Genomic DNA, 16,928 nt, shown 5'->3' with positions numbered 1-16,928 from the left:
AGAAAGCAAATATGAACATTTTTAAAAACAAAGCCAAAAGTTGGCTCTTTGAAAGGACTGATACAACTCATAAACCCCTAGAGACACTGATTAAGAAAAAGAGACAAAGCACAAATCACCAGTATCAAGGATTTTTGAAAGGGGAGACAACACATCTTGCAGATAGGAAACATACTATAAACCACAGTTCACTTACTAATTGGAGAATCTGCTGGCCTCAATAAATTCCTAGCAGGGGGAATATGCTTTACTTAAATAGACCCAAGAAGACATACAAAATCAGAACATTTTATTTGCATGAAAAAAATTAAATCTGAAATTAAAAGCCTCCCCACAATGAAACCAACTGGTTTTGCCAATCAATTCTTTCCAAAATCTAGGGAAGAAAACAGTAATCTCACAGGAACTCTCGGGGTAAACAAGGAACACTCTGCAACCTTGTTTTAGAAGACTAGCATAACCTTGATACTAAAACCAACAAGGAAGAAGTACAAGAAAGCAAAATTACAGACTCTGAGTATAGATGGAATAATCCTAAATAAAACCCCAACAAATAAAGTCCAACCAAAGGAGAATACATCGAGATCAGGTTGGGGTCGTTTTAGAATCACAAAATTTTTTAAAAGTAAAATCGCCACATTAAAGAAAAATCACCTGTTTCAAAACCTGCAGAAAATAAACTTAACAAAATTTAATGTAATAATCTTAGTTCATGACTAAGAAAAAACTCTTGGTCAACTAACAGAGAAGAATTTATATATTTTGATAAAAATGTCTCCAAAAAAGCTAATATCATATGTGATGGTGAAATACTGAAAGCTTTTCCTCTGATTATGGAAAAGAGACACGGATACTTATTCTCACTACTTCTGTTCACCACTGTACTCTGTACTGGAGATCCCAGTCCGAAAAATAAGGCAAGAAAAAGAAAAGGGTTATCACAGTTGCAAAGGGGAAAGAAAGCACTTATTTGAAGACATAATTATGTATACATAAAAAAATACAATTAGAATTATTTGAAATAAATGGAATTAGGAAGTGAATATAGAAAAGTCAGTTCTATCTCTATCTATGAGGAATTTATAATGCCACTGAAAATATCAAGATATCTAACTAAACATGTGCAAGACATACAGCAAACTATAAACTTCTAAGATAAATTAAAGAAGATCTAAAAAAATGGAGAGCTATATATATTGTGTTCATGGATTCTAGAACAACATTAAAGAGACAAACACACACACACACACACACAGATTTAACTGTGTGAGGCGATGCGTATGTTGGGCAATCATTCCATGAGGCCTATGGGCATCAAGTCATCACAAGGTAGACTTGAAATACACACAAACTGTATCTGTCAAGGACTCCTTAGTGAAGCTGGGGGTCTAAAATCAGGGCCTGGCACCTGGTAGCTGGCAGGTGTGGGAATCCGGGTTCACATGCAGGCTGTACACACTCTTAATCACAGGTGAGACCTGAAGCAACCCAGCAAGTCTCTGTTTTTCTTTTTCTGTTTTTCTCTGTTCCCCTTGCCATTTGTGTTTAACAGATTCCCAGGATCGAGTGAGCAGCGCCAAGGCAGCAATCATGTTTCCCCATCTAAGGCGGGAGCATGTAACAACAACAGACTTCCCAACCGCCCGGAGATAAGTGGGGTGTCCCATCACAACAAAAAGCAAAGAAACAAGACATTCCCCGAGACAGAGCTGCCCGACGGCAGTGGAGACTATGGTCCACCAGACTTCCCAAGGGGACCCCCAGGGGCTTGGAGCCCACGCTGGGCCCCTCAGCTTGAGGCCACACTCGCCTTTCCACCATCCTGGGGGTCCTGGCAGAAGAAAGCCAGGCCACAGAAGGGGGATGGTGTGGCCGGCCCGTGGGACTCAGGGCAGGACCGACTTGGGTCTGTGCTGGGCTCCACGTCCAGTCACCACCCTTGGAGTGTACAAAGTTCTTGGGATCATTGTAGGTTTTTGGCAAAAACCAATGGAGCCAAAGTCACTTAGGATGGTTTTTAAGGAAAAAACCTCACTGAGGATTCACTTGGTGCCAGCCTCGGCCCCTAGCGAGATGCAGACTCCTGGTCATCCATGGCTGTGCCCGCAGCCCACCAGGGCAAGGGGAAGCTCCCGGACACCGGCTGCCACATGGGGTTCTTCCCCCACTTTGAGTGAAGGGCTGCACCCCCTGGATGGACCCGGCTCACCCCTCCACCTCTGATGCTGAGACCCCGAGCCTCCCACGACCAGAGGTTCCAGCCTCTCCCAGGGCCTCCGTGTCACTGCACAGGCCTTGTCCATGCGGCCCCAGCAGGCAGGGTGAGTCCTGTGTGGAGCCTCCCAGCTCGTTGGCCTCGTTCCCCACATCAGGGCCGTGCAAGAGCACCGCGTGTCCACTGAACGAGTGGATGAGGACCCCTAATGATGGTGATGATGACAAGGAGGAGGAGGTGAAGGGGGCTGAGACCCAAGTGGCAGTCCCTGATTCAGGCATCTCATCTGTGCATATTCATTCCTTTAACCTTATGACAAGATCGTGGCGGGGGGCGGGGGGGCAGGGGTCGCGGGTCCTGCCACTGTTTTCACCTTGGAGCCAGCAAGTTCACTCTCGGTGTCCAGGGGCGGCTGCAGCCACTGGCCACACACTGGACAGCTTTAACACAAATTCATTCTCCCCCAGTTCTGGAGTTAGAAACCTGTGATCAAGGTGTGGGCAGGGCTGAGCTCCCTCCAGAGGCTCCAGGGGAGTCCCCCTGGCCTGCTCCAGCCCTTGGGGAACCCCAGGCCTCCCTGGGCTTGTGGCCACATCACCCCGACCTCTGCATCCATCTGCACAAACCTTCTCCCCTAGGTGGCTCTGTGCTTCAGATCACCCCCTCTTCTCTTCCAAGGACACCCTTCATTGGATTTAGGATCCACATGCATCCCGGGTGATCTGGTACAGAGGTCAGTAACTTACTTCCATCTGCCGAGACCTTTCATCGGAATAAGATCACCTTTACCGGCTGCAGAAGGATGGACAGCTTTCGGGGCCACCATTCAGCCCACCATACCTGTCAGGACACACACAGAGACCCTGGGGTCACTCTGCCGACACCTCAGGACACACACAGAGACCCTGGGGTCACTCTGCCGACACCTCAGGACACACACAGAGACCCTGGGGTCACTCTGCCGACACCTCAGGACACACACAGAGACCCTGGGGTCACTCTGCCGACACCTCAGGACACACACAGAGACCCTGGGGTCACTCTGCCGACACCTCAGGACACACACATACAGACCCTGGGGTCACTCTGCCGACACCTCAGGACACACACATACAGACCCTGGGGTCACTCTGCCGACACCTCAGGACACACACAGAGACCCTGGGGTCACTCTGCCGACACCTCAGGACACACACAGAGACCCTGGGGTCACTCTGCCGACACCTCAGGACACACACATACAGACCCTGGGGTCACTCTGCCGACACCTCAGGACACACACATACAGACCCTGGGGTCACTCTGCCGACACCTCAGGACACACACAGAGACCCTGGGGTCACTCTGCCGACACCTCAGGACACACACATACAGACCCTGGGGTCACTCTGCCGACACCTCAGGACACACACAGAGACCCTGGGGTCACTCTGCCGACACCTCAGGACACACACAGAGACCCTGGGGTCACTCTGCCGACACCTCAGGACACACACAGAGACCCTGGGGTCACTCTGCCGACACCTCAGGACACACACAGAGACCCTGGGGTCACTCTGCCGACACCTCAGGACACACACATACAGACCCTGGGGTCACTCTGCCGACACCTCAGGACACACACAGAGACCCTGGGGTCACTCTGCCGACACCTCAGGACACACACAGAGACCCTGGGGTCACTCTGCCAACACCTCAGGACACACACATACAGACCCTGGGGTCACTCTGCTGACCCCCAGGCTGCTCTCCCAGGAGACGCATCTCCAGGCTGTAGTCTAGCTGGTGGCGTCTTCTGTTCAGTAGAAATGTGCCGCAGACCACTCTTCCACTGAAATCTTAGCCGGATGCTTTTGCATCTCTAGCTTAGTTTGCTTTCTGAGTATAAAAGACCATGGTTTTAAAAGCCTCAAGTCATTGAGCCCGATCTCCTTGTCTGAATGGAATTGAATGTTTCACTAATAAAACAACTGGATGGAAAATGCAGTGTGCAGACCCCACAGTCAAGAAGATATTGTCTGTAAGGGGGTTTCACATTTCCAGGGAACTCCAACAACATTGTTCTGCATGTGGTTTAAAACGGAAACAAACTATTGAAACTCAAGAGATGCATTAGCAGAGAGAAACAAAGAAAAAGCTTCTTACCAGGTTCAGCTGTGGATCGAGGTTCTGTTCCCCACATGAGAAAAAAAGACATCAAAACAGAGCATTCGAGTCAGTTTCTGTTCATACGAAACCTGCCCATCCTTTCCTGTGGCCTTGTCTAGGACATGTCTGCAGAAACACTGGAGATAAGCCCCATCGCAAAAGAGAGAGGGACGGTAGATCAATTTACATTCCCATAAATAAACTAAGACTCCCTTAACAGCTCACACTAGCAAGGTTTTCAATTGCAGTTCATAGAAGGCTCAGAGCCTCCTAGGATGACTGGCCCAACTTTGAATTCAAATGTGGATGTGTGATTTTTGCGGAAGAAGAAAACAAAACTTCAGTCAGGGCTTGTGAGGGCCCATAGCCAGCAGGATGGCTTTCATGTGCTGGAGCCCATGTCCCCTCACTCTGAGACCACAAATCTACACACCTCACACCACTGTCCATAAACAGATAAACAACCAGGTTTCCTGTACAGCACAGGGTCCTCTACTCCATACTCTGTAGTGACCTGTATGGAGCAAGACTCCAAAAAAGGATGGATTCATGTATGCTGTGCTTAGTCACTCAGTCGTGTCCGACTCTTTGCGACCCCATGGACTGTAGCCTGCCAGGCTCCTCTGTCCTTGGGATTCTCCAGGCAAGTGTACTGGAGTGGGTAGCCTACCCCTTCTCCAGGGGATCTTCCCAACCCAGGAATCAAACTGAGGTCTGCTGCATGGCAGGCAAATTCTTTGCCACCTGAGCCACCAGGGAAGCTTGGATGCATGTAGATGTATAGCTAAATCACTTTGCTGTACACTTGAAACTAACTCAATATTGTTAATAAAAATAAAAATTAAAAAATATCTAGAGGGTTGGGATGGGGTGGGAAGTTCAAGAGGGAGGAAGAAAAAAATAGTTAAAAATAATAAAATGCCAAAAAAAAAAGGAAACAAAGAAGAAATCCATGCATCTTAGTGACTGAACCCTTCCTGGTTCTCCTGGGCGGAGACAGGGCCTGGTCAGCCCCGGGGTGGTGCTGTGGGCAGCACTGTGAGGGGGCCCCTCTCCTTACTTTTCTGCAAGATCCAGAAGTCCGGTGAGTCCTGGATCTCGCTGCCTTGCCGGAACCAGCAGACCTGCAGCGGGGGCGTGCCGCGCACACGGCACTCCAGCATGACCACCTGGCCCTCAGACGCACGGATGTTCTGCAGCTCCTGAAACACCGGGACACACCCATCAGGTCTGGGCTCACACAGCCACACGACACGGTCTCATGACACAGAGGAACACTTCCTAAGCTCAGAGGAGCACTTACGGGGTGGGCACCGTGCACACGAACCCCTCCTCAGGTCAGGAGAGCACTGGATCCCAGGTGATGAAGTGAGGGAGGTCCCGGGGCCCGCCCTGCAGTGCACGGGCTCCATTACCCATGGAACGTCTCAGTGTCGGCATGACCTGTCTTTATCAACACCAGGATGCGCTGGTGCAATCCACCCGTGTTCCATCTGGGGGTAGAGTCCTAGGGGACCAGACAGGAGGGGAAGGAGATGCCACTTGTCCACCAGAGGAGCCCGCCAGGCTCCTCTGTCCATGGGATTCTCCAGACAAGAATACTGGAGTGGGTCGCCATGCTCTTCTCCAGGGGATCTCCCCGACCCAGAGGCTGAACCTGGGTCTCCCATCTGTGCCCCAAGCTCCGACCTTCCCCCAGGACCTTCATGTGTCCACCAGCGTCCTGGGGCAGCTGCACCAGAAGGAGGGCTGGCATTTCCTCATCTGCAGGTTCTTTTGTTTTTTTTTAATAATTAAATTTATTTTTAATTGAAGGATAATTGCTTTACAATATTGTGTTGGTTTCTGCCAAATATCAACAAGAGTCATCCACAAGCATAGATATGCCCCCTCTCTCTTAAACCTCCCTCCCACCCCGCTAGGTTGTCACAGAGCACTGGTTTGCGTTCCCTGAGTCACACAGCAAATCTCCAACTGGCCATCTCTTTTACCTATGGTCGTGTATATGTGTCTACACTACTCTCTCCATTCATCTGACCCTCTCCTCTCTCCCAGCCCCCCTCCCCGGGTCCACAAGTCTGTTCTCTATGTCCGTGTCTCCACTGCTGCCCCACAGATAGGTGCACCAGTACCTCTTTCCAGATCCCATTCACCTGCAGGGTCTGAGCGAAATAAAACGGGAGCACTTCCCCCACCTGACCTTCCTCGCCTCCTCCCCCTGACCAGCACTGTCACCCTGGTGCTCCAGCCACTCTAGCTCCAGACCAATCAACTCTGACAGCCCAACAGACCAGAAAGGAGTGTGGCTTCATAGATGCAAAGAGCTGAAACTTGTCAAGCGGCTACTCAAAACCAAAGGAATGACTGACCCTTCCAGGTGCCTCCCTTGCCTTCTTCCCCTGGCAACAGGCCCACTGAAACTTTCTACTATCTATGTATGTGCCTACAGGGTATCGCATCCAATAAAGGACAAGTACGGCTCTTGAAGTAAGTCAGATGCAATAATTGATTATGCATAGAACCAAAGCAAACAAATTCACATTAGGCAGGATGCTTTTTTTTTTTTTCTGTTTCCATTTTTGCTTTTTACATTTTTCTCAAAAGACGGCCAAAGGTGTGCTGGGGAAAAACAGATCCTGTAGCAACTGGCCTGCAGTGCATGTGCTCTGGCCCTGTGAAACCTTGGAAGTCCACAATGTGGGCAGAAGCAGGAAAGTCTAATGTACCTGCTGAGAATTTTGGTGCCAAAGGCCTTTTTTGATAAATGAAAAGGTGAATATTATTACCTACTTCTGAGTCCATTCTCTCTTCATTCTTACTTGTAGATGTAGAAAAGTCTCTGGTTTTAAATTGACTTCCACTTTCTGATTAGTCCAGAGGGCAGTATTTCGCAGATCAGCAGGGAAGATGTTGCCCTCGGGGTCCAGCTAGTGAGGATGGAGTCATCGATGTCCCCGGTGTGTTCAGGGAGCATTCACAGCGCGTTACAGACGCTGCACTAATACTCTCCACGTGTGAGCTTCCAGACACCCAGGGGCCTCTGGTTTGCTCCTAGGACTGCGCATACTCTTCACACTGGAGAGTCACAAAGGTAGGACCTGGGTAGAAACCAAGCACGTCACACACACAGGTCTCCGTAGTTTTCCAAGGTCTGCCACGTGGCTCCTCCTGAGTGAGCTTCTCCTGAGCAAAGCCACGTTCGCACGGCTGACCTTGGGAGGCTGGTCTGTGGCCCTGGGGGTTTGAGGTCCACAGGAGGGCATCTCCTGCTCTCAGGTCCACCTGGTACCAAGACTCCCTGCAAGGTCCACGGCTCCAGGGAGAAACGCCACACGGGGTGGCCGCTCTCCGGGCCCCGAGTGTGTCCCTGGGACCCGTGAGCTGCTGTCCCCACCAGGTTGGTGGCCCCGGCTTCAGCCCCAGGGAACCCCACCAGGGGCGTGGGGGGACACGGATGGAGGTGCCCAAGGACTGGCAGAGCCCAGGCCCTGAAGGACGGGGCAGGGCAGGGAGGGACAGCGCCCCCAGGGGAAGGGTGCTGCAGGCACCAGCGAGGAGGAAGAGGCCGGCACAGCAGGCGAGGACAGTCACTCTACTGTTTGCGACTTACGAACTCAAGCTTTAGAAAAATGTGGAATCCTGGTTTCCTTTTCTATCAGGCTCAGAGCATGCCTCATGGCTCCCTTTGGGTTGAAGGGGACAGTGTGCTGGGGTCTCTGCCCCAGGAGCTGGACTGCACTGTGCGGACACGGATGGGCTGTGGCTGGCCCGAAGGAGTTTCGCAGCCCTGAGGGAGACAGGAGTGTCTCAGGTCTCTCTCCGCTGGGTACCCCAGGACGGTGTGACACCTCAGCCCGGAGGTGCGTGGGGCCCTGGCTCCAAAACCAACAGCGTTCCGACAACAACTCAGCAGCTCCCACAGACTTCACGGATGGGGCTGCTTGTCAACAGCTCCTGCGCTCCATGCAATAGTCACGCCGGCCGCTCTGTGAACGACTCCTGCTCTGAGCACGGATAGATGCCCCGTGGGCTGTTATCCCGACATCGCTGTTCATAGGCAGGACGTGACTTCTTCCTTCTTTGGGTATTTTATCCTGGGTAGGGGGAGGTGGACCCTCACTGTTGTTGTCAACAGCCCTCATTCATTGACTGTGTCCTCCGTAAACACTCTGTAGGAAGAGGTCTTTAACCAAGCTGGCTGCAGGCTGGCTTAGGAGGAAGCATCACTCCCTGGATGAAGACAGACAGAGGCTCTTCGCGGCTGCCTTGTGGAAGATTCACAGATTTCAGAGAATGGACTACAGAAGCCACTGTCACATTCGTCCTGTTACTTGGGGTTGATCCTGTGAGATGGGTGAGGCCGGGGCCCACCTCTGAAGAACCCACCCTGCCCAGGGACCCTCGGGTTGCTGGGGCATCTTGTGGGCGCTCTCGGGGCCTCGTCCTGCTGTTTGGCCAGGTTTGAGCCAGCCCTGCCCTCCTGGCGCTCTGGTCTAGGGAGTCCTGACATCTCACATCCTAACACCATCTCAGCCTGCCCCTGCAGGAGGACCCCAGCTGCTCTCAGCCACTTTTGAAACCACAAAAGGTTCAGAATCAGCCTGCCAAGCTCAACAACAAACAGAGATAAAAACGAGGATCTGTTGCAATTTGAGGAATACTACACTCAACTTAGCTGGGCTGGGGGCATGACTTCCGACAGTACGCTGGTACACAGGCATGGGGCACCTCTTCAACTGTGCCTTTTAAATATCTTTCCATCAAAAAATGATACACGTGAACTTACGTTCAAAACAGAAATAGACTCACACACTCAGAAAACAAATTCTACCATTAGCAAAGGGGAAAGGGGGGGATAAATTAGGAGACGGGACTGACGTGTACACAATATAGTCTATATACAGTAGATAACCAACAAGATCCTACTGTATTACACAGGGAACTCTACTCAATGTATTTTAAAACTCGATAAGGAAAAAGAATCTGAAAAAAACTACATCTATAACTGAATCACTTTGCTGTACACCTGAAACTAACACAACACTATAAATCAACTCAACTCCAATTAGAACATTTACAATTTTCTCGGAAAGAGGTGGGGAGGAGACAGAGGAGAAACACCCCACGGGACCATTTCTGAGCTGAGCTGACCAGCTGACCAATGTCATCATGCCTGGTGATGCAAAACACCCCCTGAGACAAACTGAAAATCTGTCAGTTGGTTTTGAAACCATCTACAAACCTTGCTGCTTTCCCAGGTTCCCATCCATCATTCTGTCTCCTCCCATGCACTGTTTGGTGTTCCCAGTCTGTTCTGAGCTCTATCAGGCCCACCTTTCGCAGACCTTTATATGATCATGGTCACACAGCAGCTGTGCACCGAGTATCTGTTTAGCCCCACAGGTAACCTTGAGATGAACCCGTTCATCACTCGTTTTCATGTTTAAAGACTATACATGAAGCCACAGGAGAATGGAATCAAAGGCCCAGAGCAAACTCAGAGGATGAGACATGCAGCTGCCTGACCTTGGTGAAGACAGGCGGGAGGCAGGCGGCAGCAGGTCCATCCGGCCGGCAGAGGAACAAGGTGGGGCTGGGGGCCTGGAGGGCAGAGGCACGTGGGTCAGACTCGGAACACGCAAACCACGGAAACATGGACCCACGTGGGTGACAGCATGGCCACTGACAGGGCTAAGCATTCATCGCACACCTACCAGTGCTTACATAGCAAACACGAAACAAGTCCACTGGTGCACAGAATGGTTTCTGTAAAGTCCACTCTGCTTTGGGGGTTGACAGGGAGTTTCTACTATACATGCCACCTCTGAATGACTTCTACTGCTTGGCTCTTTCCTAGTGTCTCATCTCAGATGTGCTTTCTCGATGGTTTGCATACCCAACATACCACAGAGTAAGTAAGAGCTAGTCGCTCAGTCGTGTCCAACTCTTTTGCGACCCCATGGACTGTAGCCCGCCAGGCTCCTCTGTCCATGGAATTCTCCAGGCAAGAATACTGGAGTGGGTTGCCATTCCCTTCTCCAGGGGATCTTCTCCAACACAGAGATCGAACCCGGGTCTCCCTGCACTGCAGGCGGATTCGTTACCACTGAGCCACCAGGGGAGCCCTGTCATTTCTAAAACACCCATGGGCGCTCAGTGGCTGGAGGGCACACTTATGACTCAAGAATGCGCTCATGTTGCAAGAGGCTTGGGTTTACAGATGCCCACCACAGCACCAAGGCAAAGTATCACATCTCATTTAGAGACATCTAGATTCTAATTTTTTACTTAAAAAAAGCTTCAGGTTTCCTGTGTTTGCAAAGTGAATTCACTACAATGACCCAGTTGTGGATACTGTTGTTCTTGGATAAAGCAGTTTTACAATGAAACGAAAGCAGGATGAAAATGCACAGTGACGTGAAGGAATCTGAATATTCCCATATTATCTGTTAAGCTCGCAGAGGATAGGTGGACTTCTGAGCTCTATCGGGTGGACTTTGTGGATAAGGGGGACTTTTCTCCTTTTCTGCTTTCTTTTAAATGAGCTAACGAATTTGGCTACGTGGAAGATGGCACATATGTGAGGGAGAATCAAGCAGTAACAGCCAACACAGATACCACTTTATCAGAGTATTAGCTGTGAGAAAAAGGAATTCTCAAAGGAAATGCAGATGTTGATTAATCAGTGGTGTGTCTCGGATTAAAAATTATTTTTAGTGCATTAAAAGGAAGAACTTAACTTATCATTTTCTTTCCTCCCAGTTGTGTGTCCACTGAGGAGATATTTCAGGGGAGGACTAACTGGGGTCTTTATGCTAAAGAGTCTGACTCCTCTCGGACTGTGGATAGGGCTCACCTGCTCAACAGGGACTGACAGAGGCTGGATCACAGCTGTGGTCACTCTTGTCTTTGGAGATGATGATCCAGTGGTCAAGGACATAGAAGTGGTTTTCTTCTGAGCTCTGCAAAGTAAGGAGTGAAGTCTTGGGTCAGAATTTCTTAAGCAGGAATTATTCTTTGAAATACTGCCACAGAACAGGCCAGTTTCTTTATGTTTGCTTAATCTGCTTCAACTGGAACTGCTTCAGAAATGGGGACCCACAACCTACAGTTAGAACAGTGGTGCTCAGTATATATTCAGAGGGGCCCACAGACAGCAGCAAAATAAACACACAGATGAAAGTACTAACTATGTATCTCAGCTCTTATTAGAAAGCAGAAAGTATTGAACTGGAAAATCCTAAGACAAAAGATAATACTTAGAAAAGCCCAGTCTGGAGCAGTAAGCAGATATGTTTAGGAAATGTTTAGGAACAGCCTTCGATATTTAATTCAAAGTTCTGGTGGTTGCTTTTCAGTCCAGCAACTGCTCTTTATTCCAGTTTCCCATTGTGTAAAGTTGAGCATGTCTTGGACTGTGGTCTTTTCTTAGTGCATAAAAGTTAAGAGCTGTTTCTAGGTCCAATTTTGCTAAGTCACAGGCTGTGTAATCTCAAGCGAGTCATGGAACTTCACTAAACTTGAGATCCTTGTCGGAATGCACAGGTAGCAGAGTATGTGATCTTATTAAGAGCCCTTTAACACATATGCTCAGTTAGCACTCAGTCATGTCTCTTTGCCACCCCATGGACCGCAGTCTACCAGGTTCCTCTGCCCATAGGATTCTCCAGGCAAGAATACTGGAGTGGGTTACCATGCCCCCCTACAGGGGATCTCCCCAACCCAGGGATCAAACCCATGTCTCCTGCATTGGCAGGCACATTCTTTACCACTCAGCCACCAGGGAAGCCCCCTTTAACATGAATGCTCAGTGATAATTTGAGGCTGAATGGCTATGATTGTTATGTATATACTAGTAAATCAAACAAATTTCTTAGCACAGTCTCAATATTCATGGAGTTTTCTACAAACTCTTGGTAGATTTTATCTTTGCAAAATAATTAAGATCCTAACATATTACTAATAATCCCTATGTCTTTGTAGGGACAATGACATTTTGAGATTTTCATGACATGATCTAACTGGAGATACACTTGATCCAAATGGAAACCCATTTCTAGCCTAATTAGATATTTTCTAATTTATGTGACAAGTTGTTTGTCATTTACATTTTAGTACTGATGTCAGTCATTTTCTCTCATTGTGACTGCTCCTTCTACATATTTATAAGCAGTCAGTTGGCACTGGAACAAACATTGTGGATGGTTAGATTTGGGGACACTGAGGATGAAATGCGGATTTCAAAGTTCAAAAGTCAAAGACTCTGTTCCAGGCTCAAGCATCTGATCTCTCACTGACATCAGCTGACCTCTTCCTTCAGCGCACAACACCAGCGGCGTCACTGAGCACAAGTCTGCTGACATTTTCTACTTAAACGGACGGAATCATACACACTTACTGTGGCATGGCTCCAGGCTTCAATTTGCAAGCTAAACTTTCACTGTCAGAATCTGTTGAACTGGCACCTGAGTGAAAAAAAAAAAACACAACAAAGATGTAGGTAGTATCTATATCTGCTTCCATTAGCATATTGGGCACCTACTGACCTGGGGAGTTCATCTTTCAGTGTCCTATCTTTTTGCCTTTTCATGCTGTTGATGGGGTTCTCAAGGCAAGAATACTGAAGTGGTTTGCCACGCCCTTCTCCAGTGGACCACATTCTGTCAGACCTCTCCACCATGACCCATCCGTCTTGGGTGGCCCCACACGGCATGGCTTAGTTTCATTGAGAGAGACAAGGCTGTGGTCCGTGTGATCAGATTAGTTAGTTTTCTGTAATTTTAGTTTCAGTGTCTGCCCTCTGATGCCCTCTCGCAACACTTACCATCTTACTTGGGTTTCTCTTACCTTGGGCCTTGGGTAATTCCTCTCGCGGCCGACCCCGGCCCCCAGTCCCCGGCCCAGCCTAGCCCCTGTCGGCCGCCGCCCCCGGCCCCCGGCCCGGCCTAGCCCCTGTCGGCCACCGACCCCGGCCCCCGGCCCGGCCTAGCCCCCTGTCGGCCGCCGCCCCCGGCCCCCGGCCCGGCCTAGTCCCTGTTGGCCACCTCCCCTGGCCACCGGCCCCCAGCACGGCCTAGCCCCTGTCGGCCACCGACCCCGGCCCCCGGCCCGGCCTAGCCCCCTGTCGGCCGCCACCCCCGGCCCGCGGCCAGGCCTAGGCCCTGTCGGCCGCCGCCCCCGGGCAGGCCTAGTCCCTGTCGGCCACCTCCCCTGGCCACCGGCCCCCAGCCCGGCCTAGCCCGTCGGCCACCGCCCCCGGCCCCCGGCCCGGCCTAGCCCCCTGTCGGCCGCCGCCCCCGGCCCGCGGCCAGGCCTAGGCCCTGTCAGCCGCCGCCCTCGGGCCCCGGACCGGCCTAGCCCCTGTCGGCCACCGACCCCGGTCCCAGGCCCCCGGCCCGGCCTAGCCCCCTGTCGGCCGCCGCCCCAGGCCCCCGGCCCGGCCTAGTCCCTGTCGGCCACCTCCCCTGGCCACCGGCCCCCAGCCCGGCCTAGCCCGTCGGCCACCGCCCCCGGCCCCCGGCCCGGCCTAGCCCCCTGTCGGCCGCCGCCCCCGGCCCGCGGCCAGGCCTAGGCCCTGTCAGCCGCCGCCCTCGGGCCCCGGACCGGCCTAGCCCCTGTCGGCCACCGACCCCGGTCCCAGGCCCCCGGCCCGGCCTAGCCCCCTGTCGGCCGCCGCCCCAGGCCCCCGGCCCGGCCTAGCCCCTGTCGGCCACCGACCCCGGCCCCCGGACCCTGGCCCGGCCTAGCCCCCTGTCAGCCGCCGCCCCAGGCCCCCGGCCCGGCCTAGGCCCTGTCGGCCGCCGCCCCCGGCCCTCGGCCCGGCCTAGTCCCTGTCGGCCACCTCCCCTGGCCACCGGACCCCAGCCCGGCCTAGCCCCTGTCGGCCACCGACCCCGGCCCCCGGCCCGGCCTAGCCCCCGTCGGCCGCCGCCCCAGGCCCCCGGCACGGCCTAGGCCCTGTCGGCCGCCGCCCCAGGCCCCCGGCCCGGCCTAGCCCCTGTCGGCCACCTCCCCCGGCCCCCGGCCCCCGGCACGGCCTAGCCCCCTGTCGGCCGCCGCCCCCAGCCCCCGGCCCGGCCTAGGCCCTGTCGGCCGCCGCCCCCGGCCCTCGGCCCGGCCTAGTCCCTGTCGGCCACCTCCCCTGGCCACCGGACCCCAGCCCGGCCTAGCCCCCTGTCGGCCGCCGCCCCCAGCCCGCGGCCAGGCCTAGGCCCTGTCGGCCGCCGCCCCCAGCCCCCGGCCCGGCCTAGCCCCTGTCGGCCACCGACCCCGGCCCCCGGCCCCTGGCCCGGTCTAGCCCCCTGTCAGCCGCCGCCCCAGGCCCCCGGCCCGGCCTGGCCTAGGCCCTGTCGGCCGCCGCCCCCGGCCCTCGGCCCGGCCTAGTCCCTGTCGGCCACCTCCCCTGGCCACCGGACCCCAGCCCGGCCTAGCCCCTGTCGGCCACCGACCCCGGCCCCCGGCCCGGCCTAGCCCCCGTCGGCCGCCGCCCCAGGCCCCGGCACGGCCTAGGCCCTGTCGGCCGCCGCCCCAGGCCCCCGGCCCGGCCTAGCCCCTGTCGGCCACCTCCCCCGGCCCCCGGCCCCCGGCACGGCCTAGCCCCCTGTCGGCCGCCGCCCCCAGCCCCCGGCCCGGCCTAGCCCCTGTCGGCCACCGACCCCGGCCCCCGGACCCTGGCCCGGCCTAGCCCCCTGTCAGCCGCCGCCCCAGGCCCCCGGCCCGGCCTAGGCCCTGTCGGCCGCCGCCCCCGGCCCTCGGCCCGGCCTAGTCCCTGTCGGCCACCTCCCCTGGCCACCGGACCCCAGCCCGGCCTAGCCCCTGTCGGCCACCGACCCCGGCCCCCGGCCCGGCCTAGCCCCCTGTCGGCCGCCGCCCCAGGCCCCCGGCCCGGCCTAGGCCCTGTCGGCCGCCGCCCCCGGCCCCCGGCCCCCGGCCCCCGGCCCGGCCTAGTCCCTGTCGGCCGCCTCCCCTGGCCACCGGACCCCAGCCCGGCCTAGCCCCTGTCGGCCACCGACCCCGGCCCCCGGCCCGGCCTAGCCCCCTGTCGGCCGCCGCCCCAGGCCCCCGGCCCGGCCTAGGCCCTGTCGGCCGCCGCCCCAGGCCCCCGGCCCGGCCTAGCCCCTGTCGGCCACCTCCCCCGGCCCCCGGCCCCCGGCCCGGCCTAGCCCCCTGTCGGCCGCCGCCCCAGGCCCCCGGCCCGGCCTAGCCCCTGTCGGCCACCTCCCCCGGCCCCCGGCCCCCGGCCCGGCCTAGCCCCCTGTCGGCCGCCGCCCCAGGCCCCCGGCCCGGCCTAGGCCCTGTCGGCCGCCGCCCCCGGCCCCCGGCCCCCGGCCCCCGGCCCCCGGCCCCCGGCCCGGCCTAGTCCCTGTCGGCCGCCTCCCCTGGCCACCGGACCCCAGCCCGGCCTAGCCCCTGTCGGCCACCGACCCCGGCCCCCGGCCCGGCCTAGCCCCCTGTCGGCCGCCGCCCCAGGCCCCCAGCCCGGCCTAGGCCCTGTCGGCCGCCGCCCCAGGCCCCCGGCCCGGCCTAGCCCCTGTCGGCCACCTCCCCCGGCCCCCGGCCCCCGGCCCGGCCTAGCCCCCTGTCGGTCGCCGCCCCAGGCCCCCGGCCCGGCCTAGCCCCTGTCGGCCACCTCCCCCGGCCCCCGGCCCCCGGCCCGGCCTAGCCCCCTGTTGGCCGCCGCCCCAGGCCCCCGGCCCGGCCTAGGCCCTGTCGGCCGCCGCCCCCGGCCCCCGGCCCCCGGCCCGGCCTAGGCCCTGTCGGCCACCTCCCCTGGCCACCGGAGCCCAGCCCGGCCTAGCCCCTGTCGGCCACCGACCCCGGCCCCCAGCCCCCGGCCCGGCCTAGCCCCCTGTCGGCCGCCGCCCCAGGCCCCCGGCCCGGCCTAGCCCCTGTCGGCCGCCGCCCCGGTCCCCGGCCCGGCCTAGCCCCTGTCGGCCGCCGCCCCCGGCCCCCGGCCCCTGGCCGCCGCCCCTGGCCCCCGGCCCGGCCTAGCCCCTGTCGGCCGCCGCCCCCGGCCCCTGGCCTCCGACTCCCGGCCCCCGGCCCCGCCTAGCCCCTGTCGGCCGCTGCCCCCGGCCCCCGGCCCGGCCTAGACCCTTGTCGGCCGCCGCCCCCGTTCCCCGGCCGGGCCTAGCCCCCTGTCGGCCGCCGCCCTTGGCCCGCGGCCGGGCCTAGGCCCTGTCGGACGCCGCACCTGGCCCCCGGCCGGGACTAGCCCCTGTCGGCCGTCTCCCCTGGCCACCGGCCCACGGCCCCGCCTCGCCCTAGTCAGCCGCCGCCCCCAGTCCCCGGCCCGGCCTAGCCCCCTGCCCGGCCTAGCTCCTCTCGGCCACGCTTCTGCGCCGAGGCGTCACAGCCGCCTCGCTTCTGCGTGCTTCTACTACCCAAGTTAAATATTCCAGAGAGTTCCAGAAAAACATCTATTTCTGCTTTATTGACTATGCCAAAGCCTTTGACTGTGTGGATCACAATCAACGGTGGAAAATTCTGAAAGAGATGGGAATGCCAGACCATCTGACCTGCCTCCTGAGAAATCTGTATGCAGGTCAGGAAGCAACAGTTAGAA

General features: G+C 56.5%; 1 protein-coding gene across 9 annotated transcripts in view; it reads right to left on the bottom strand.

Moving 5' to 3' along the window:
• The window catches only part of LOC145504523 (liprin-alpha-1-like), a 78,164-nt gene that overhangs the window by 46,393 nt on the left and 14,843 nt on the right, over positions 1–16,928 (bottom strand). For 5 of the 9 annotated variants that reach the window (XM_081485591.1, XM_081485585.1, XM_081485676.1 and 2 more), the window contains 5 exons: positions 12,762–12,828; positions 11,220–11,325; positions 9,890–9,964; positions 5,424–5,565; positions 4,361–4,384 (listed from right to left, as the gene is read on the bottom strand). In XM_081485591.1, coding sequence (XP_081341717.1) covers positions 4,361–4,384; positions 5,424–5,565; positions 9,890–9,930 — 207 coding nt within the window. In that variant the 5' untranslated portion in view covers positions 9,931–9,964; positions 11,220–11,325; positions 12,762–12,828. Of the gene's footprint in view, positions 1–2,961; positions 3,056–4,360; positions 4,385–5,423; positions 5,566–5,666; positions 5,762–7,149; positions 8,594–9,889; positions 9,965–11,219; positions 11,326–12,761; positions 12,829–13,210; positions 13,559–16,928 lie in introns of those variants that run through there. The other 4 variants (XM_081485600.1, XM_081485643.1, XM_081485654.1 and 1 more) reach the window with 4 other exon arrangements.

The sequence above is a fragment of the Giraffa tippelskirchi genome, chromosome 1 (genome assembly GCF_054371585.1).
Source record: "Giraffa tippelskirchi isolate mGirTip1 chromosome 1, T2T-mGirTip1v1.2.pri, whole genome shotgun sequence".
Lineage (NCBI taxonomy): Eukaryota > Metazoa > Chordata > Mammalia > Artiodactyla > Giraffidae > Giraffa > Giraffa tippelskirchi.
Note: the sequence above shows the minus strand (reverse complement) of the source record. Positions and strands in the feature narration are given on the sequence as shown.